The 24,225-nt window shown below is 42.3% G+C and overlaps 1 protein-coding gene across 1 annotated transcript in view; it reads right to left on the reverse strand.

Annotated features, from left to right (window-relative positions):
- The window catches only part of SEMA4G (semaphorin 4G), a 228,030-nt gene that overhangs the window by 148,207 nt on the left and 55,598 nt on the right, over positions 1-24,225 (reverse strand). The window contains exon 2 of the mRNA XM_077258634.1: positions 12,588-12,786. Coding sequence (XP_077114749.1) covers positions 12,588-12,705 — 118 coding nt within the window. The 5' untranslated portion in view covers positions 12,706-12,786. The remainder of the gene's footprint in view (positions 1-12,587; positions 12,787-24,225) is intronic.

A 24,225-nucleotide genomic window follows, 5' to 3' on the forward strand; every position in this document is an offset into this window, starting at 1 on the left:
AGACCAACCCAAGTCTAGAAATCCTTGCCTTGGCATCCATTAAATACTTCACAGCAGTAATGACCCCAGTTACCCGACTTCTCTGCCTAGAACAAAGCAACAATAACCTGGAAACCTTCCTTAAGCCTTTCTGTGTCACTTTGATGGTTGCAGCCAGTTATTAGTTATTAAACCCGTTGTTTCTAGATGGAGCGGAGAGCCTGATGTCAGACTGAAGAGCTCCTTGCTTTGAAGAGGAGATCTCTGTATACTTTGTGACACACAAGTTCCAGTCATTATTTCTTTTCTGGGATTTTCTATGTTTTCACTGTGCCATAACTTGCTGTATACTTAAATGAATACTAATACAAGTTTCAGCTTCTTGTGGTTCTGCAATATTATGGTTTATAGCTTTCTTAGGTGTCCGCAACAGGATACAGTGTTCATATGTGTAAGGCCATAAGTCTGCACAATACAATATTTTACTAAAAGAACCGAGATGCCTAAAGTAATTTACTGGCAGCAAATACTGTATATAGGAGGGCTGGAAAAAAAACAAAAACAAAACCACCAGTCGGAAAAGTCAAGCTTTGGGATGAAAACTGATAAATTTCACATGTGCATATAAAGAATCACTAGTACACATTTATAAGCAAGAGTGTAGAATGGATATAAAAAGTCAAATGCCCCCGTTAAAATGCTAGGTTTTATAATGTAAAAAAATACAAAGAATAATAATTTCAGAACTTTTTCTTCCTTTAAAGTCACCCATAATCAGTCCAAAACCAATGGAAAAAAACACAAATCATTTTGAGGGGGAAAATATAAATAAAATTAATATCCAGTGGTTGCATAAGTGAGATCACCATTTTATAATTGGAGATCTGATTGTCTTCAGAATTAGCTAGTCACATTGATGCTGTGTGCCCATGGGAGGAAACCCACACAATCATGGGAAGAACATACAATCTCATTGATGGAGAGGTTGTCCTTGATGGGATTTGAACACAGGACCCCAGCGCTGCAAAGCTACAGGGCTAACCACTGAGCCACCGTGAATGAACGTGCTACTACTTTTAAATTGTTTCAGGGTTTGGAAACCATGACATAAAAATTAACATGTGCACAGCGATGTCTTTTGGATATTGCGGTGATTCATGTTCATTTTATGGGCCCTTTTGCGGCACTTTTACAAGCAGGTTTCAGCCAAAAAAAAAGACATTATGCCCATATACCCCAAGTGTTCTCCCTTCCAGTGCAGCCACACCATTAAAATCAAAGCGTCTTTGTACTCGGCACTACAACACTGCCCGCTCAGGATTACTGTTAAAGTTCCAAGAACTGGAAAAGTACATTGGAAGCATGCATAATACTGACCTGAAAAAGCAATGACTATGGCAGGGAAAAGGCAATACACTACATAATACTGACCTGAAAAAGGAATGACTAAAGCAGGGAAAAGGCAATACACTAAAGTCTGACGTCTATGGACAACTAAGGTGCAGTTTTATAAAGCCACATATGTAGGCAGAATTAAAGCTCTCAGGCCCCCCCCCCCCCAAAAAAAAAAATAGCACTTAAAGAATTTTTCCAGGATTTCACAATCATTGACATGGAATAGAGAATGCTAAAAACTAAAGAAATAATTACTGATGACGAAGATCCATCACTCTGGTGATCAGGTCATAATAATGTCCCGTCCATAAAGCTGAACAAAAAGGTTCACAGGATCCTGGTCCAGCATCTACGTTAGTATTCCATGGACGCTGGACCAGAGTCCTGCAAATGCCGGCATCCTGGACATCTCTGGCATGTTAAAAGCTTCCATGACATCGGAGGGGTCTTGTTAATGCCAGAGATGTCCAGCAATGAGTGGTGGCCAGGGAAGTCCACAAGACCCCGGTCTGACTGCCACACAGTACCAACATCTATGCCAAACAAGGGCCCGCAAATCTTTTTGATCTGCAACCATTCCATCATTCACAAGATCGCTGCAACTAACCACTGTGCTCAGCATTGACGTTTTTGTATGTGCAAAATGTGGCCAATGAGGCTGGGGATTAGCTACAGCATTCACATGAATAGTGGACGGAACTTCACTTATTGAAAGAGGTTGTCTACTACTCTAGCACTGATGATCTATCCGTAGGATAGGTCATCAATGTCTGATCGGTTGGAGACCGACATCCGGCTCCCCTGACGATCAGCTGTCATCGGTGTCAGGCGGTAGTCACTGGTGGAGCTGGTCGTCTTCTGATAGTGGCCGAGGCTTGGCACTACACAGCCGCCTCCTATTCAAATCAATAAGAGGCGGATATACAGTACCTGCGGCGGCCATTATCAGAAGGCGGCCAGCAACACAAGTGAGTAATCCCGGCCGATGGCTGCTGCTGATAACAGTCGATGTCAGACCCTGACCAATCAGACAATAGAGAAAATCCAAATTTTTGTCCAAAACCTGGACAACCCATTTAACTACCCCCCCCCATACCTTTTCTCTACCCTTGTTATTTGTCTCTACATGGTCTCCTGAAAGGAACAGGAGTAAGTCGACGAAACCTAATCTTAGAAGAATCCCCCTTACCCGGCCCACCAAGCTATACACAGATCTAATGGTGCTTCTAAATACTGAAAAATAAATGAACTCCCACTGAATATATGACATAATAAAAACACATCAATGGTTTATATTGGAAAAGTCTTCCATTGAACAATTATTCCATCCATAATAACCTTGAACGTGACCTTCACGCGTTTTACCAGGAAAACTAATGATATTCTTCAGAAAAGCCTTACGGCAGTTTTCCTCCTCGAAATAAAATTTTCCAATACACAGAGCACTCGGATGTATTTCTGAAGAGCTCGGCCTGGTTATATTTAGTTTGTTGTTCAGACTTTATATTACAGCTATTGTGAGATCTTGGACGCAGCGTGGACTAAGCGACCATAGCGTATTACACCGTGCCGGACCCGGGTTACGTAGCACAAGCATCTACAGCATCAGTTCACCCTCGTAAAAGTGACTTACGAGCCTGGGAATGGGCTCCGCACTAAATATCTCAGGAATGAGACGATTAGGTGATTGACAGCAAAATCACTGTCCTCATTAGCACCCTCGTTAAAGAGTGATCTCTAGTAGAGATATTTTCTTTGTTAAGTGTTACGGACAGTTTCATTATATTCGCAATAGAAGACTTGTAAATGAGGAAAAGGAGGATAATCAGGGAAATACTAGCAGTGTGTCAACATAGGGACTGAAATAAAGAAGGGACCCAAATAATTGCAAATACAAGCAAGGCTATAATGCAGCGTAAGGATAAAGAGGAGTCTTCTCCGGACGTCTGTTTTAGTAAGGAATTGCAATTCCCATGAAATAATGCGGAAACAATTTCTTAGAACTTTGTGTTGTCCGTTTCCTCTATTATTCCTCTTGCAAATGTATGAAATTTACTGACAACTTAGAGTAACTGAATGGGGTGCGTGACCATACAGTCTGAGGACAGGTACAGATTTTTTTATAACACGAGAGAATCAAATCAATTAATCAAATGACTGATCAGAGTTAGATCGGAGTGTCATCATAGTCTCATCAGATTCTCTCGGTCTGGAGAAAAAAAAATTTCCCCATCGTCTCTATTGTGTGAGGCTGTGGAAACCGAACTGCACTCAGATGTCATCCGAGTGCAATCCGACGGTTACCACAGACTCCTAGACTTGCATGGTCCAGTGCTATCCAAAAATAAAGTTTTGTCCTTCTCGGTTGCTGGTCTCCTCTCTGTTTAGCTACATAGAGGTACAACAAAGAGGTGGGATGAGTGTTCAGGCACCTATAGTGCTGGTAGAATGCTGATGAAAAGAAACTGCAGAGTTGACCGCACAATTACAGGGAGTGAGGATACAGACAGTTACGGTACATACTACATTAGACTGGCATGTGCTTCAAAAGCATTTTTAACTTCTTGGGCCATTATTTTATATATTTATTTTCTCAAGAACAATAAAGGTAAACAAAGATTTTTCTTATATAATATGCATAATTCTCATTCCTTCTCCCAACCTGATCCCTTTCCTCAAAAGCAAGGGAATCAACAAATAAAAGTAACACATGTAAAGAACATTGGGGCACAGAACAGTCATCTTGTTTAAACCTGTGGGTCCTCAGATTTTCATAAAAGTTGCATGTTTTCCTTAATGCCCATAGACCTTGGCTTCACACACTGTACTACATTGCAGCGATTTCTGTTTCCGTGTTACAGAAGTCTAGCATTATAATTGCATTTGAAAGCTCCATGGTTGGTTAGTATTGCGCTGGCTGGATAAGGGCCAAACACCACATCCCACAGCACCAAGATATGCAAACTACAGTCCTCGCTTCAGACGGGCCCCGTTCATAATGGTTTCCCCATTTCCTTTCACAGAAGAATATCTGGATGTCGGCGTCAGTTCTCACCGTTTCCACATCACTTCTCACGAGAACGAGCCTATGTTTTCATTTTGTTCTTCCTACAAGATAATTTCTGTAGTTTATTAACCTCCTGCACCTGGATAAAACAGCTTTTATAAAGCCTATTGAAAAAGAACAGACGCAAACATATTTTATGAGATCAAACAAGCGCTAATCAAGCAGTTTGTCAGGTCACACCGGCATCTCACAGAGGAAAATTCCACTATTTACACTCCTCTTCCCCTTATCACATGATAATCCGGACGGTGCCTGAATGCTCTGTGCAAAGCTTTGCCAACAACATTCAAGTCTGCACAGGTATATAACATGAAACGTCTGCATAGTATCTGCTGTAAGGGCACTTAAGGTACCTTCACACGAAGCGACGCTGCAGCGATAGCGACAACGATGCCGATCGCTGCAGCGTCGCTGTTTGATCGCTGGGGAGCTGTCACACAGACCGCTCTCCAGCGACCAACGATGCCGAGGTCCCCGGGTAACCAGGGTAAACATCGGGTTGCTAAGCGCAGGGCCGCGCTTAGTAACCCGATGTTTACCCTGGTTACCAGCGTAAAAGTAAAAAAAACAAACAATACATACTCACCTGCGCGTCCCCCAGCGTCTGCTTCCTGCCACTGACTGAGCTCCGGCCCTAACAGCACAGCGGTGACGTCACCGCTGTGCTTTCACTTTAGGGCCGGCGCTGTAAGTGTCAGGAAGCAGACGCTGGGGGACGCGCAGGTGAGCATGTACTGTTTGTTTTTTTTACTTTTACGCTGGTAACCAGGGTAAACATCGGGTTACTAAGCGTGGCCCTGCGCTTGGTAACCCGATGTTTACCCTGGTTACCAGTGTAAAACATCGCTGGTATCGTTGCTTTTGCTTTCAAACACAACGATACACGGCGATCGGACGACCAAATAAAGTTCTGGACTTTATTCAGCGACCAGCGACATCACAGCAGGATCCTGATCGCTGCTGCGTGTCAAACTAAACGATATCGCTAGCGAGGACGCTGCAACGTCACGGATCGCTAGCGATATCGTTACAAAGTCGTTTCGTGTGAAGGTACCTTTACACTCACAAAATAGCCTTCCTCCACGAAAGCAAAAAAAGGCTATATATATATATATATATATATATATATATATATATATATATATATATATACACACTATTTGAACAAAAGTATTGGGGCACACCTCTTAAAGAGAACAGGTATTTTCTCCTGTGAGATGTAATGACAGACAGAAAGTATAGATCAGCGATGAGTAATTACAGCTCTGAGAACACAACACAATAGGTGCAGAGAGCAGGATTGTGTCATTAGATCTATCAGAAGAAGAAATGTTCTTCTGGAGGCGTGTTCTTTTTCCCCTGCATGATGTCTCCTTCTGATTGGTCAATGTCATACGGGGAAAAAGATAAAGATCATAAATTATATCCTGAACTCAAAAGGTCACAAAAGTTTGGCAGTCAAAACTGCAATCATAATTTATACCACAAGTGACACAAGGCAGTTGAAAAATGCGTCAAGTTCTTCTTCACAGAGGTGCACAGAAACGTGTCCTGTGGAGTGATGGATCACACTTCTCTATCTGGCCTTTGAGTCACAAGTCTGAGTTTGGTGAATGCCAAGGCGTCCTTTATGTGCCTGACTGTATTGTGCCACCTGTAAGGTTTGGTGGAAGAGGATAATGCTACGGTTTGTTCTTCAGGGGTTGGCCTAAGCCACTTTGTTCCAGTGAAGGGAAATCTTAATGCTTTAGACAAACAGGATATATTGGACAATTGCAGCCTCAAATTTTGTGGTAACAGTTTGGGGAAGGCCCTTTTCTGTTCCCTATGACTGTACCTAGTGCACAAGGTTCATAAAGCCATGGTTAGATGAGTTTGGTGTGGAAGAGCCCGACCATCCGCACAGAGCCCTGCCCTCAACCACGTCCAATTTTGGGATGAACTATAAATCGGAGATCATGAACTCAGACCTTTCATCCAACATCTATGATTAACCTCACAAATACGCTTTTGGCTGGAGGTGAGAGGAGGAATATCTCCCCATTAAATAATGTGACTTGATAACTTTTGTTTTTGGCTCGGCGAGTGCCACCCTGGGTAGGTAAAACTGGCCAAGAAGCTGCATGATTAACACTTGAACATGAAAGTTGTTGCAGCTTTTGGATGGATTATTGGAAATGGAATACATATTGATTGCTCATCTTTGAAACACGGATTTGCAAAAACCACGGTGCAACATAAGCAAATATTTTACACTCACTTTTTAATAATCCTTTTAAAAGCCACTAGTAGAACAATCCTAACCTGGTTTCACGCGGCAGAACTTGATCCAATGACTGTCTCCAATTATGATGGTTATGGTTAGTGTCACTTTTGTAAATGCAGAATTACCATATACATTTATCATATCAGTTCCACAAGTGAAACCTCTGTACGTGGCTTATTACTGGGGGATTACATTCTCATGGCTGGATTACAAGTGATCAGCAGTTTGGCACCAGGCTGCTTTATGCCTGACAGAGATGTCACCTCAGATTCACAAAGCTAGGAAGATCCTCAGCCATGTGTGTGCAGAATAAAGCCTGCAATCAGATGCCCCTCTACTGCCTCTGATGTATGTAGCTGATGCTTAGGTTAGGCCCATTGTAGTTAAGAGGAAAATGGGTTACAGATATAGTCTCTGGACAGTCATTAGTCTGTATCAATTTTGTTACAATTGTGTTTTTTCTTCCACAAAACACTTTGTGGAGACACGGAGTTCAGCCGGTGCCCTGGTCTGGTAGCCGAAACCACACAGAACGCCTGCTTCTGGGCGTAATACTATCCAGACAACACTTGGTGAGGGTAAACCAACGTGGCAATACTTTATAGAACCGCAAAACAGGCAAAATAACACATAAAACAACCCCAGCAAAATACCCAAGATGGTGCAAGTTACAGAGTCTCACCCTTTCGCTGACTCGATGACTGAATAAGAGCAGCTGTTACTTCGCAGCCTCCAGGGCCGACTACCCCGCCTGTGGCACACACACAGAGAGGAGGTAACCAAAAGCTTAGGAAGATGACAGTCCATTGAGATACAAGGCCAGTTGACCGGAAGGTCACAACCTGGCTTCTCTGAACATCTCCATGGAGCCAGGTGACTGGTGGATCTCATTCCTGGCTTTCCCAAACGTATCCATGGGGCTCAGGTGACCGGTAGGTCCAAATCCTTACTACCTCAAACGCATCCATAGTTCAGTGATGGTCAATGGAGCAGATTTGAATTCTTTCAGCTGGGGCAGTTGTCCCCTAAGCTGGCATCCTGTAGAATGACAAATCTGTATCCCTCGTGATGTAGCCATGATGTCTTGGCTGCTGACTTGTAAAGAGTCTCTGGTTCTGTGGATGTTTGGATGTCTTGGATGAATCTCTGTATATGGAGGTATCTGATACAGAGGTACATAAATCCTCTTTTTATAGTTAACAACTGTCCTTCAAGCCAGCATCCAGAGATAAAGGGGAAGAATGGTGATCAGATCAACTTGCATTATTTGAATATTTAACCTATTTGCATAGTTTTTCCTCCTCTGTTTTGGAAGTCAACAAGCAACCTGGCCTGGACAATGTGTAATCAACATAGCAGCAAACATCATTGTTTAATTTGCCTGCGTCTCTAGTTATCCAGTATAACAGAACAATATGTTACATCAAATGTCAACTTAAAAGTCATTATTACCGGCTTATAAGAATAAAAGTATGTTTGTTTGGGGCTTATCTCACATGACAGCAAAGGATTTGACATGTTGAAATCCAACATGCCCTATCCTTCCTTTCCCTGACATCTAACCCTAGGGAGAATCAGGACACCCCAATATACACATTAGATGGCAGGGCCCATCCTTGTTTGGGTAAGGACTAGGTCAGGTGCTGACTTATGACCACATCAAAAGTTCAGTTCCACTTCTATGTGGTCACTAATCAGCTGAGAGAACCTCAGAAGAAGACAGATAAGAATTACAAACTCCCTGTCATGAGAGCAGACTGACAGATTACCAATATAAATATTTGTAGCCTAATATGAATGCATATAAATTAAATAACCTGGCACCGGTTACTAAATATCTCTAAGTCCTGTTCAGGCTGTCCACTTCATAACACCAGAAGGAAGAAGAGATGTACCAGAATTTGGAAATCCAGTGTCACCTTATGCATTTAAAAGGGAACCTGTCAGCAGGATTGTGCTGAGTAACCGATAGACAGTGTGGATCACCGATAGCTGCTACTGCGCAGGCGCCATTTTCAAATGGATTCTTTTCTTTTTTTAGAATATCAAGAGAACCTCAATCATATTAATTATATACACAGTATATGTGATTACGCTGCTGCAGCGCAGGTGCCTGCCTGCAGAAGAGGTTTTTTTTTTTTTTTCAATATGTACATATAATATTCATTATGGAAACTAGGGGGCAGGTCAGTGAGGAATCAGTGACCTGTCAGCAGTTTGCGTTATGAATACCTAATCAGACCCCCACACAAAGACCCCTCACAGGCCGACCCGGAGCACGAGCATATCTAACTCAAAACTGAAAATAAAGATTAAACAGCAACCACAAGACGGATTTCATCAACCACGGTATCATTGTAATCAGTATAACGGCGCCAACCTGACACTGTCTGTAGTTTACTGAGCACAATCCTGCTGACAGGTTCCCTTATCTCCAGTCTGGGAGATGGGGAGAAGCGGCTAAAGAAGAAGTTCTCCCACTTATAACTTGTATAATTGATAACTATGTTAATATCAGCACAATTATATAAGTTTTCGTGCAGATGGGCAACTACTCGAGCCTATAAATCCTTTGTTTCTAAGGCTACGTTCACATTTGCGTTGTGCGCCGCAGCGTCGTCGCCGCAACGCACAACGCAAACAAAAACGCAGTTGCGTTTTGAACAAAAAAATGCAGCGTTTTGCGCCGCATGCGTTTTTTTTGGGCATTGAGTCATTCTTCATCCCCCCCCCCCCCCCCCCAAAAGTCTAGACAATGTTTTGCATTTTTTATTGGAAAAAGCATGCGTCGTACAACGCACCACGACGCAACTACTTGCGTTGTTTGCGTTGTCAATACAAGTCAATGGGAAAAAAGGCGCATCGACGACGCAAACACGACGCATGCGTTTTTTAAAAAGTCTGCGCCGCACAAAAAATGCAACATGTTGCGTTTGCCGCGCCCTGACAGGTGCACCCTAACGCCGCATGCGGCGTACAACGCACCAAAACGCATGACAACGCATGTACATGCGGCGCCATGCGGCCCCAATGTTAAAGATAGGGCCGCACGACGCATGCGTTTTGTTGCAGCGACGACGCTGCGGTGCACAACGCAAATGTGAACGTAGCCTAATACAGCCGACAAGTAGTATTGTCGTACGGATGTAGAGCACAGATTAGATTCGCTACTTGTCATATATTCTACAAGCGGAGATGTACCCATTGCAGGGAAAGCAGTTAATAGCAAGAAAGCAGCACGCAGAGGAAGCATCCAGGAAAAAGCCATCACAATATTGTAACTCACCTTGACAGCTTTATACTGAAAGATAATTATACTGCTGAGGAGTGTGATATCACTGAAGAGAAGGCGATTGTGTACCGGTGGATCACACTGCATACTATCACTACATACGGATATGGCTATATGGGAGACTCAGCATTTATTCACACTGACAATTTATTTCCAAAGCCTTTTTGAAAAGCATTTTTTTTTTTCATCACAGATGCTTATGTTAATATGTTTTATAGAGATGACTAAGGGGAAACGCATCAAAAAAAGAAGAAAAAAAAGGGCATAGAAAATGCACCAAAAGAATAAAAGATCTCCACAAACAACAAGAATGGTTTGGAAGGTGAATTACGAGACCGCGGTGTAGCAGAGGACACTACGGGTGTAGTTTCATCACCGCGAAGAAGAAACGTCACAAGACTAGAAGTGCGGTTGGATTGGGAGGACAGCTCCGGCCTCCGTCTTGATGACTCTGTTCCATAGTTGCACCTTCAGGTCCAGGGCTAATAGCCATTTCACAATTTTGTAAAAAAATCAGTCATGCTTAAAGGGTTATTCCATTACTTTTGCAATGCTGACCTCTTCTAAGGATAGGCTATCAATATCAGATCGGTGGGGTTCTGGTTCCCGACACCCATATTGGTCAACGGCTGTTGATGCCGGTGGCCAGATTTTAGCAGTTTAGGAGCTGAATAGTACAACTTCTTCAACTGTGTAGCGGCAGCTGTCAGGTCCTGCAGATCTACTCCTAATTACTCAAACAGCCACGGATGTGCAGTACCGGGCTGTCATCATTAGAGGGCGTAATGATCAACTGCTAACGTCCGGGCAGCTTAGCAGCTGATCTTTGGGGGTGTCTGACCCCCACTGATCTAATCCACAGACTATCCATAAGATATGCCATTAATATAACATTTGTGGAGAAATCCTTTAAATTACAATGGCACATTACCCTAACATGGTCAGCCTGCTGAGGACCACAAACTTACAAGGAAGCCAACCATGATTGAAATGCTACAAAATGAGTAACAATTCTAAATCTTCCTTCTAGGTTCCTTTTCAAATAGACCGATCTGCCTTTTGATAGTTTCCAGTTTTTTTTAGGGAAAATAATTGGCTAAAGTGCTCAAAAACTAGCAAAATCGGTAGATAAAGATGATAAGCAGATGAAAGCATTTGGTAGGAGTCAAGGTTAGACACATCAGCTTTGTTTGCATGGAAGAAAAAGCTCAGCAGAAAATAAACTAATGATTTGTATATATTCAAGGACAGAATCTCTGGGGAATATTCCCTCTGCCAATCTGTGCAGGTGACAAGGAATCATCCCTTCGTGACTATAACAAAGATACGCCACTGATGTTCACAAATATCCGGCAGCCACATAGCAAAAAAGGGAAAAATAATAAGGCTGGATTATAGGATTGCATGGTGACTCGCTGACACAGGCCATTTGATGTAAAATCACTAGTGAGGAGCGAAAAGTGCTCAGATGAGGTGTTATCTGAGCATGCACGTGTAGTAACAGAGTGGCTTCGGCGTGCTCGAAAAATATGTTTGAGTCCCCGCGGCTGCATGTCTCGCGGTTGTTTCAGAGCTGCAACACGTGCAGGGATTATCTAACAAACAGGCCATCCCTGCATATGCTGCGGCTGTAGAACAGTCTCGAGACATGCAGCCGTGGGGACTAGAACATATTATTTGAGCATGCCAAAGTCACTCGGTCAGCACACGAGCATGCTCAGATAACACCTTATCGGAGCACGTTCGCTCATCACTAAAAATCACCGGTTTCTTGTAGGAGAAAAAAAAATTGCACTTGATCTAGAAATGGTTGCAAAAAAGTTCCAACATGGCTAATCAAGTCATTTACAGTCGCAGAGGTCCCACAATTTGAGAGCAAACAAAAATCTCCATGTGGCATTGACCTGAAATTCCTTCCTTTTTGAAAATAGACAAAATTCTTTCAACCATTCTGTTCTGATGTTTCTGGGTTCTTCTAGTCTGTGGTGACGTGGTGATAGACTGATAGGCAGGTTTACCAAATGGGACTATTTAAAAGTTCGGCAACAAGTTTTGTGAAAGAGTGTAATGTAAAGTATATGGACAACCTCCCGGGTTTAAGGAGAAACAGACGTAACTAAGAAAAAACTTGACCAAACAGTAAAGAAACAAATGTAGCATCTTTTTTTAAAGCCCAAAAATGTTTCTAGATTTATCAGTAGCAATAATTACACATCTCCCCAAGGGGACGAGCAAGCCAAGTCTTTAACACATCATTAGCATGTTGGTAGAGACTTGCAGGAAATGATCTGCGCTCTTTGCATCATCATCATCATGGCTCCTTTCTGCCCGAGTCATCTACATAAAGCAGCTAATCATCATTAACAGCAACAATTCATCCTCGGTAAACACAAAATGCTGCTACCAGCAAGTGTCAGCGCTCCACTGCTCATTAACCAGTCAATAGTGTCTGATGGACGAGACTGATAGAAGACCACGTATTATAAGCGCGTCATCTGGCTGACCGGCCACGAAAAACAATGCCACGATTTCACCGCTTTATCGGTTCTCAGAACACCTTAAGAGAAGCTTAATAAACACGGCATTACCGTTATACGTCACCGTGATCCTGGGAGTCGCATCCAAATCTGCAGCTGACCTCTCTGACAGATATCCAATAGTTATTGCACAAAACGCCACAAAGTAGCAAGCCGCGCGTTTCTTCATCTTCTCCTGCAAAATCCCTGTACTCAGTGTTCAAAGCTGGAAAGATTTAAGAAGCTGCCGCTCACCGCCGGTAATTTCATCCTGAAAGATAAAGAACATCTGTGTGAGAATCTGGGCTATTCTGCAGCAATCCATTATATTCCTTATTAGTATCAACCTGGAAAATGTGAACATATGGTAAAAAAAAATAAATAAAATAAAATCAGGAAACTTCTTGTAACATGATAAATATAGGTTTGGGGTCTTTTTTTAAACTTGAAAATGAAAATTTAATTGACACACGGGTAAAACTGGAAAAAGGTTCTATGGCTTGTAGCTCATGAAATCATTAAAAGGAAGAAATAATCAGAAAATTATCTATTGTTTTAAATCACTTTTTATGACTTTTTTTTGCTTTGGAAATTATTTTATTTTCTATATCACACACTTTATTAAAGGTTATCTGTCAGCAGATTTATATGCAATCCGAGCAGCATGGTGTCTGGACAGAGACCCTAATTCCAGAGATGTCCTGGGCTGCTATTTGTAATTTCAATAAAATCAATGTTTTATCAGCAGGAGATTATCAATAGAGGACTAGTTGTCGCGTGCCATGTAGTCCTCTCCTGCTCTGTTTAACCTTGTCCCTACTACTGATTATCGGCTTTCGGTGTACATGGGGAAAAAGCTGCCTACCAGTGGTGTGAACAGAGTTATACCCAGTTCAGCTTTCTGATAGCTGTCAGATTGGCAGCGGAGAAAAATAGGATTTTATCAAAATGACAGCAAACAGCCCAGTAAGCGATACATCACTCAGATCAGTGTCTCTGTCCCTACAACATGCTGCTCTCAGATTGCACAGCAAAAACCTGGGCACCCGGTAACCTTTAAATATAAAAAAAAGTTGTCATCTTGCAACTTTCTCATACAAATTAGATTATTAGGGGTTTGGCCAGATTGGGATGATAACACAAGGCGGACCCCTGCTTTCTCAGGTTAGAGAACTTATAAATAAGTCAATTTTTATGCATTAACATACTTCCAAAACATTTGTAACATTACATTTATGCCCAACATAGAAAAGTATTTGGTATCATTAATCATTCAGCAGATTCAGCAGAAGCCCCGGCCAGCCTCCCTCATCTGTATTCTGGAGGTCTCCCCTACAAGTCATAATCAACTGCTCAGCTAGCTTTTCTAGGAAAATGTCAAGCCTCATATTAATGGAGATGCATCAAGTTTTATATTTTTCTGCTCTGAATTAATCTATAAACTACCAAGTGCCAATGTCGAGTGCAACCATCTGCGTAAGACCGCCATCGCTCAACTCTTTAGATGCCAAGGCGAGAAATCTTAGATTTAAAAAAATGAGTAATGGTATTAAATTATCACTGGAGTATAGCGGGGGTAGCAGGGGGTGGCAGATTAAGATGATGCCTTGGCATATTTTGGATTGTGGTCTTTCTTTCAGGACGCTCCCACTAAAGGTATAAAATATATTCTTATCAATGGATATACATTTTGACTGGAGGTGGAGCAAATTAACAGATACATAGATGGACAGACATAAAAACAGTCAGGCAGGCAGATAAAAGGAAGGCATCACTCGAAGAGTAATGGGCTAACAGATGTATCCCCCATTTTGGAGAGAGTTGCAGTGAAACCACAATCGACTAGGAGCAGTCGACAAGGCTGCAAGACATAGAATAAAACGAAGAAACGCAGTATAAAAATCCCACAAAACATACTAATCATAAAAAAGGGACTTTATTAATACAAATCAATAAACATTGTAGCCCATACAGTGAGGAAATATGGAGGACACCTGAAGGTACGCTGGTTTAGGTAGGAAGAGCTAAGGACATCCAGAGCAAGTTATCGATCAATGACCGTTATTACATAATACCATCCACATGGTAGAGAGGTTTAACAAACTAAGTGGGTGCCAAAGGCAGTGCCCCGCAAATCACTCCCAGTCATTGGTCATTCATACATGCTTACCCATAAGTGAGTGGACGGCTCTCCCACTTGCCCCAGCAGCCCCCTGAGCATTCTTATGCTTTTAATAATAGAGACTGTTATAAAACCGGCACAATAATGAATAAGAATTGCTTTACCAATTCCTAACATCTCGTGTGCGCCCAGGCAGGTAGCTTTCTGTAAAGCAATATGTATTTAGTATACCGCTGATGAAAACAAAGCTCTCCGGCGTGTCATTACCATATTACTTATTAATACCCCACACATGCATTATATCACAGTGACAATAACAATTTGCCTCAATAGACTGAACTTTCAGCACTGCTGTAATTATACGGTTATGTACGAACGCTATTTAAGAGATTTTTTTTTGGTGGATTGTCCCCAGAAGGCTTAAATGTAGCAACTAATTTTCTCACAAAGCGTCATATACTGTACACTCGACAGTAGCTGCCATGGAAGATGTCATGTGTCGTGGATCAATACAAGACGTCAATTTACTAATCTACTCATTATATATTTTAGCTCTGCAAACAATACCGTGATGGACTGGAGTATAGTTTTAGCAAATTACTATTTTATAATTTTTTTTATAAATATCTTAAAGGGATTGTAGAACGTCTCATTATGGATGACAACAGGCTGGGATCTTTAACATGAAATTTATAAAAAAACATTTTTGTTAATTTTTTCACCATACAAAGAATAAAAAAAGCTACTAAAATTTAAATCCCTTTCTAAATGGGAATGCATAATCGGAAAATGAACTATTGCTTATAACAGGTTTTTATGAGATAGATATTTATATTTATACACAGTTATATGAAAAAGTTTGGGCACCCCTATTAATCTTAAGCTTAATGTTTTATAAAAATGTTTTTTTTTTGCAACAGCTATTTCAGTTTCATATATCTAATAAATGTTGGACACAGTAATGTTTCTGCCTTGAAATGAGGTTTATTGTACTAACAGAAAATGTGCAATCTACATTCAAACACAATTTGACAGGTGCATAAGTATGGGCACCTCACCAGAAAAGTGACATCAATATTTAGTAGATCCTCCTTTTGCAAAAATAACAGCCTCTAGTCGCTTCCTGTAGCTTTTAATGAGTTCCTGGATCCTGGATGAAGGAATTTTTGACCATTCCTCTTTACAAAACAATTCCAGTTCAGTTAAGTTTGATGGTCGCCGAGCATGGACAGCCCTCTTCAAATGATCCCACAGATGTTCATTGATATTCAGGTCTGGGGACTGGGATGGCTATTCCAGAACAGTGTAATTGTCCCTCTGCATGAATGCCCGAGTAGATTTGGAGCGGTGTTTTGGATCATTGTCTTGCTGAAAGATCCATCCCCTGCGTAACTTCAACTTTGTCACTGATTCATGAACATTATTGTCAAGAATCTGCTGATACTGAGAGGAATCCATGCGTCCCTCAACTTTAACAAGATTGCCGGCATTGGCATTGGCCACACAGCCCCAAAGCATGATGGAACCTCCACCAAATTTTACTGTGGGTAGCAAGTGTTTTTCTTGGAATGCTGTGTTTTTTTGCCGCCATGCATAACGCATTTTTGCATGACCAAACAACTCAATCTTGCTTTCATCAGTCCACAGGACCTTCTTCCAAAAAGAAATTGGCTTCTCCAAATGTGCTTTTGCATACCTCAGCCGACTCTGTTTGTGGCGTGCTTGCAGAAACGGCTTCTTTCGCATCACTCTCCCATACAGCTTCTCCTTGTGCATCGGTCAACTATACAACGCACTTTGCACAGTGACACCATCTGCAGCAAGTTGATACTGCAGCTCTCTGGTGGTGGTCTGAGGATTGTCCTTGACTGATCTCACCATTCTTCTTCTCTGCCTTTCTGATGTTTTTCTTGGCCTGCCACTTCTGGCCTTAACAAGAACTGTACCTGTGTTCTTCCATTTCCTTACTATGTTCCTCACAGTGGAAATTGACAGGTTAAATCTCTGAGACAGCTTTTTGTATCCTTCCCCTGAACAGCTATGTTGAATAATCTTTGTTTTCAGATCATTTGACAGTTGTTTTGAGGAGCCCATGATGCCACTCTTCAGAGGAGATTCAAACAGGAGAACAACTTGCAAGTGGCCACTTTAAGTAGCTTTTCTCATGATTACATACACCTGGCTATGAAGTTCAAAGCTCAATGAGGTTACAAAACCAAAAAAAGTGCGTTAGTAAGTCAGTAAAAAGTAGGTAGGAGTATTTACAACAAGAAAATGATAAGGGTGCCCATACTTATGCACCGGTCAAATTTTGTTTGAATGCAGATTGCACATTTTCTGTTAGTACAATAAACCTCATTTCAAGGCAGAAACATTACTGTGTCCAACAGTTATTAGATATAGGAAACTGAAATAGCTGTTGCAAAAAAAAAACAATTTTTATAAAACATTAAGCTTAAGATTAATAGGGGTGCCCAAACTTTTTCATATAACTGTATTATATATATTTTCATATTCCAATCTATATTAAAAAAATAATCTTGCAATGTTCACATTTGCCACTACGAGAGACAAGCGGGGATACCGTGTCTGGACACAAGCACAGCACCTATCAGCATGAATAAGTCCATTCTGTGTGCCTAAACCTATCTGCGCAAATACCAGACGCAGACCATGCTGTGCCTTATATGACACTACAGTCATTTACTTTTTTCATCATAGTACGTAACTGATGAAGGTCCAGATATAGGACCGAAACGTTTTTGGCTACTACGATTAAAATCTCACAAGCATTAAGTTGAGTGCCAGGTTCTTTCTTCTAATCTCACATTTGCCACTAGACCTTATATTAGACTCCTACTTCTTGTTCTTCAGATGGATATTGGCAGAAACAGACCGACTTTATACACTATTTTGTATAGAGACATAAACTGGACATGTTTAATCTGGGCAGAGGTCATAGTAAAGGGGAGATGAGGAGGTGAGCTGTGACCTCGCCTAATGTGAATGGTGGTGTGAAGGGCTCACCTACTGAGGTACTTCTAAGCCGTAGGTCTTGGTAAGAAACATGGGGCAAAGGTGATGACACAGCAGACAGGGTCTTAACCCCTTCACCCCCAAGGGTGGTTTGCACGTTAATGACCGGGCCAATTTTTACAATTCTGACCACTGTCCATTTATGAGGTTATAACTCTGGAACGCTTCAACGGATCTTGGCAATTCTGACATTGTTTTCTCGTGACATATTGTACTTCATGATAGTGGTAAAATTTCTTCGATATAATTTGCGTTTATTTGTGAAAAAAACGAATATTTGGTGAAAATTTAGAAAATTTCGCAATTTTCCAACTTTGAATTTTTATGCCCTTAAATCACAGACATATGTCACGCAAAATACTTAATAAGTAACATTTCCCACATGTCTACTTTACATCAGCACAATTTTGGAACCAAAATTTTTTTTGTGACGGAGTTATAAGGGTTAAAAGTTGACCAGCAATTTCTCATTTTTACAACACCATTTTTTTTAAGGGACCACATCTCATTTGAAGTCATTTTGAGGGGTCTATATGATAGAAAATACCCAAGTGTGACACCATTCTAAAAACTGCACCCCTCAAGGTACTCAAAACCACTTTCAAGAAGTTTATTAACCCTTCAGGTGTTTCACAGGAATTTTTGGAATCTTTAAATAAAAATGAACATTTAACTTTTTTTTTCACAAAAAATTTATTTCAGCTACAATTTGTTTTATTTTACCAAGGGTAACAGGAGAAAATAGACCCCAAAATTTCTTGTACAATTTGTCCTGAGTACGCTGATACCCCATATGTGGGGGTAAACCACTGTTTGGGCGCATGGCAGAGCTCGGAAGGAAAGGAGCGCCATTTGACTTTTCAATGCAAAATTGACTGGAATTGAGATGGGACGCCATGTTGCATTTGGAGAGCCCCTGATGTGCCTAAACATTGAAACCCCCCACAAGTGACACCATTTTGGAAAGTAGACCCCCTAAGGATCTTATCTAGATGTGTGGTGAGCACTTTGACCCAACAAGTGCGTCACAAAAGTTTATAATGCAGAGCCGTAAAAATAAAAAATCATATTTTTTCACAAAAATGATCTTTTCGCCCCCAATTTTTTATTTTCCCAAGGGTAAGAGAAGAAATTGGACCCCAAAAATTGTTGTGCAATTTGTCCTGAGTACGCTGATACCCCATATGTGGGTGTAAACCATTGTTTGGGCGCAGGGCAGAGCTCGGAAGGGAAGGAGCGCTATTTTACTTTTCAATGCAAAATTGACTGGAATTAAGATGGGATGCCATGTTGCGTTTGGAGAGCCCCTGATGTGCCTAAACATTAAAAACCCCCACAAGTGACACCATTTTGGAAAGTAGACCCCCTAAGGAACTTTTCTAGATGTGTTTTGAGAGCTTTGAACCCCCAAGTGTTTCACTACAGTTTACAACGCAGAGCCGTGAAAATAAAAAATCTTTTTTTTCCCACAAAACTTATTTTTTGGCCCCCAGTTTTGTATTTTCCCAAGGGTAGCAGGGGAAATTGGACCCCAAAAGATGATGTCCAATTTGTCCTGAGTACGCTGATACCCCATATGTTGGGGTAAACCCCTGTTTGGGCACACGGGAGAGCTCTGAAGGGAAGGAGCACTGTTTTCCTTTTTCAACGCAGAATTGGCTGGAATTCAGATCGGATGCCATGTCCCGTTTGGAGAGCCCCTGATGTGCCTAAACAGTGGAAACCCCCCAATTATAACTGAAACCCTAATCCAAACACACCCCTTACCCTAATCCCAACAGTAACCCTAACCACTCCTCTAACCCAGACACACCCAACCCTATTCCCAACCGTAAATGTAATCCAAACCCTAACCCTATCTTTAGCCCCAACCCTAACTGTAGCCCCAACCCTAGCAATAACCCTAGCCCTATCACTAGCCGTAACACTAGCCCTAACCCTAGCCCTAACCCTAGCCCCAACCCTAGCCCTAACCCCAACCCTAACCCTAGCCCTAACCCTAGCCCCATCCCTAGCCCCAACCCTAGCCCTAACCCTAGCCCTAACCATAACCCTAGCCCTAACCCTAATGGGAAAATGGAAATAAATACATTTTTTAATTTTTTTATTTTTCCCTAACTAAGGGGGTGATTAAGGGGGGGTTTATTTACTTTTATAGCGGGTTTTTTAGCGGATTTTTATGATTGGCAGTCGTCACACACTGAAAGACGCTTTTCATTGCAAAAAATATTTTTTGCGTTACCACATTTTGAGAGCTGTAATTTTTCCATATTTGAGTCCACAGAGTCATGTGAGGTCTTGTTTTTTGCGGGACGAGTTGACGTTTTTATTGGTAACATTTTCGGACACGTGACATTTTTTGATCGCTTTTTATTCCAATTTTTGTGAGGCAGAGTGATCAAAAACCAGCTATTCATGAATTTCTTTTGGGGGAGGCGTTTATACCGTTCCGCAATTGGTAAAATTGATAAAGCAGTTTTATTCGTCGGGTCAGTACGATTACAGCGATATCTCATTTATATCATTTTTTTTATGTTTTGGCGCTTTTATACGATAAAAACTATTTTATAGAAAAAATAATTATTTTGGTATCGCTTTATTCTCAGGACTATAACTTTTTTATTTTTTTGCTGATGATGCTGTATGGCAGCTCGTTTTTTGCGGGACAAGATGACGTTTTCAGCGGTACCATGGTTATTTATATCAGTCTTTTTGATCGCGTGTTATTCCACTTTTTGTTCGGCGGTATGATAATAAAGCGTTGTTTTTTGCCTCGTTTTTTTTGTTTTTTTCTTACGGTGTTTACTGAAGGGGTTAACTAGTGGGGCAGTTTTATAGGTTGGGTCGTTACGGACGCGGCGATACTAAATATGTGTACTTTTGTTTTTTTATTTTATTTAGCTAAAGAAATGTATTTATGGGAATAATATATTTTTTTTTTTTTTTTTTTACACACGTGGGGAATTTTTTTTTTACTTTGTCCCAGGGGGGGACATTACAGATCATTTGATCTGACAGTGTGCACAGCACTCTGTCAGATCGACGATTTGCTGTGCAGGGCTGCAGGCTTACCAGCGCCTGCTCTGAGCAGGCACTCGGTAAGCCGCCTCCCTCCCTGCAGGACCCGGATGCCGCGGCCATCTCGGATCCGGGACCTGCGGCGAGGAGGAAGGTAAGAGACCCTCGGAGCAACGCAATCACATCGCGTTGCTCCGGGGGTCTCAGGGATGCCCGCAGGGAGCCCCCTCCCTGCGCGATGCTTCCCTATACCGCCGGCACACCGCGATCATGTTTGATTGCGGTGTGCCGGGGGTTAATGTGCCGGGGGCGGTCCGTGACCGCTCCTGGCACATAGTGCCGGATGTCAGCTGCGATATGCAGCTGACACCCGGCCGCGATCGGCCGCGCTCCCCCCGTGAGCGCGGCCGATCGCGTATGACGTACTATCCCGTCGGTGGTCATACGGGCCCACCCCACCTCGACGGGATAGTACGTCAGATGTCAGAAAGGGGTTAACAGACAACAGAGGGATCAGCAAGGGCTAAGATAGTTGACTAAACAGCACGGCAGGTAAAAAAGCAGGTAGCACAAATGAAGCACATCCAGGTAAATGGACACAAAGGAAAAAGTTACTTATAGGAAACAGATATTTTCCAGCAGGATTACAGTTAACCACAGGAATACAATCTGACTAGAGATGGGCAGACAGGTGGAAGTTCGGGTTCTGGTACCTGACCCGAACTTTTGTTTAGAATGTTGGGTTGGGGAACCAGAACAATATACGGACACCATTGAAAATATTTTCTCTCTCTCGTTTGCAAACTGGCAGCAAAATTGTTTTGAAGAGATGCGTTAACTTTGATTGCAGAGGCCAGATGTGAACAGAACTGTGAACATTTGCGTAATTTGCTGATACTTTGGTGTGGACAAACACCAAGAAAACAAGGCAGAACTTGAAAATAACTCCTGTTCTAGCATGGAAGTCAGGTATTGGGGTGCAATGGATTACATGGTCTTATACATTTGTGTGGTCCCAAAGTAACACCACACGGTCAAATGCTCGAATGGCCAAATTAGATGATCCCAAAATTAGTGTACAAGTGCTTATAGGTACGCTCGCTCCTGACTATCGGCCCGTCTATACAGCATAGCAATTACCTGAAGAATCAGAAAAAAAAAAATTGCCAGGTACGAAGATTATTTTCAGGCGCAGCACATCAATCCACGTAAACAGAATGTGCTGCTGATAACATGATATTCTATACGCACACTCTAGCCGGTACATATCTTTACATCGGCACCATACAATCAGGTAAACGCTCTCATATCAGCTGAATAAAACGCTATATCAATGTGAAGTTTTGACATTAGGTCTCATTTTATTTGTAGGGACAGGAGAGATCATAAATTTGCAAGGTTGTACCAAACAATATGAACTGCGTAATCACACAGTTCCTTGGCCGCCAGGTCAGGATCCTTCCCAAGAACGCCCCAAAAGGTAATTCTCAGATTAGTGTTACACGTACAGTGCAGCTTTTCACACATGACTCACACTAGGCTAATAATCTGTAATGTGCTGGAGTTTACACAGTGTCAAGGAAGAGACGTCAACTAATTATACAAGGGGTGTTACATCAAGCAATTCACATAGCAAACATATGGGGAGTCAGATTTTGATACAGGGAAATCTTATGAGGATACGCTCTCTTGACTTAACAGGATTGTCCAGTTTAAAAGGAATCTGTCAGCATATTTTGTCTATGTAATATAAAGACAGCATGAGATAGAGGATGAGACACAGAATTCAGGGATGTGACAATTGTCAAAGTGCTGCTGTTTACTAGCTGTGAAGGATTTTTCACTAAGAGATTAACATTGCTGGACTACATGAGTCCAGCAATGCCCCCTCCTCCTGTAATAAGCAGCTCACTGTCTATGAACTTAGTAAACAGAGAGCCTGGTAGGGGCAGGGTTAGTTATGGTGTGAGAGGGGTCACCTTTCTCAGCTCTGCTTCATTCTAAATCTAAAAGCTCTGATTGTGTCAGAACGGCTGCACTCAGTAATCTCAGTGATATTTGAAAGAGAAAGTGAAAGGGGGCACGGGATAGGGGGCGAGAGAGAGCAAAAACAAGAGGGGGTCGACAGAGCAAAAACAAGAGGGGGTCGACAGAGCAAAAACAAGAGGGGGTCGACAGAGCAAAAACAAGAGGGGGTCGACAGAGCAAAAACAAGAGGGGGTCGACAGAGCAAAAACAAGAGGGGGTCGACAGAGCAAAAACAAGAGGGGGTCGACAGAGCAAAAACAAGAGGGGGTCGACAGAGCAAAAACAAGAGGGGGTCGACAGAGCAAAAACAAAAACAAGAGGGGGCGAACAAGAGCAAATACAAGAGGGGGCGAACGAGAGCAAATACAAGAGGGGGCGAACGAGAGCAAATACAAGAGGGGGCGAACGAGAGCAAATACAAGAGGGGGCGAACGAGAGCAAATACAAGAGGGGGCGAACGAGAGCAAATACAAGAGGGGGCGAACGAGAGCAAATACAAGAGGGGGCGAACGAGAGCAAATACAAGAGGGGGCGAACGAGAGCAAATACAAGAGGGGGCGAACGAGAGCAAATACAAGAGGGGGCGAACGAGAGCAAATACAAGAGGGGGCGAACGAGAGCAAATACAAGAGGGGGCGAACGAGAGCAAATACAAGAGGGGGCGAACGAGAGCAAATACAAGAGGGGGCGAACGAGAGCAAATACAAGAGGGGGCGAACGAGAGCAAATACAAGAGGGGGCGAACGAGAGCAAATACAAGAGGGGGCGAACGAGAGCAAATACAAGAGGGGGCGAACGAGAGCAAATACAAGAGGGGGCGAACGAGAGCAAATACAAGAGGGGGCGAACGAGAGCAAATACAAGAGGGGGCGAACGAGAGCAAATACAAGAGGGGGCGAACGAGAGCAAATACAAGAGGGGGCGAACGAGAGCAAATACAAGAGGGGGCGAACGAGAGCAAATACAAGAGGGGGCGAACGAGAGCAAATACAAGAGGGGGCGAACGAGAGCAAATACAAGAGGGGGCGAACGAGAGCAAATACAAGAGGGGGCGAACGAGAGCAAATACAAGAGGGGGCAAAAGAGCAAAAACAAGAGGCGTCGACAGAGCAAAAACAAGAGGGGGCGAAAGAGCAAAAACAAGAGTGGTCGAGAGAGAAAGAGCAAAAACAAGAGGGGGCGAACGAGAGCAAAAACAAGAGGCGAGATAGCGCAAACAAGAGGGGAAGAAAAAACTAGGGTGAAGGAGAGAAAAAAAATTAAAGAAAAAAATGGAGATTATGAGGAAGAATATTTGGCACATGATAATAAGAAAACAGGCACACGCCGCTTGTGAAACAGGTTAATTTTTCCCAGGTCACTTGTGTGTTAAGAGTGCAGACACTATCGGTGGCCCCAGTGTACAGCAATGTCCATTTACAGATACTGATATCAGAGGCCGTGGGGAGTCATTTTGCAGCTGTGACAAAGCGATTTTCATTACAGGGAATAAAACTAAAACATCCA

The sequence above is a fragment of the Ranitomeya variabilis genome, chromosome 4 (genome assembly GCF_051348905.1).
Source record: "Ranitomeya variabilis isolate aRanVar5 chromosome 4, aRanVar5.hap1, whole genome shotgun sequence".
Lineage (NCBI taxonomy): Eukaryota > Metazoa > Chordata > Amphibia > Anura > Dendrobatidae > Ranitomeya > Ranitomeya variabilis.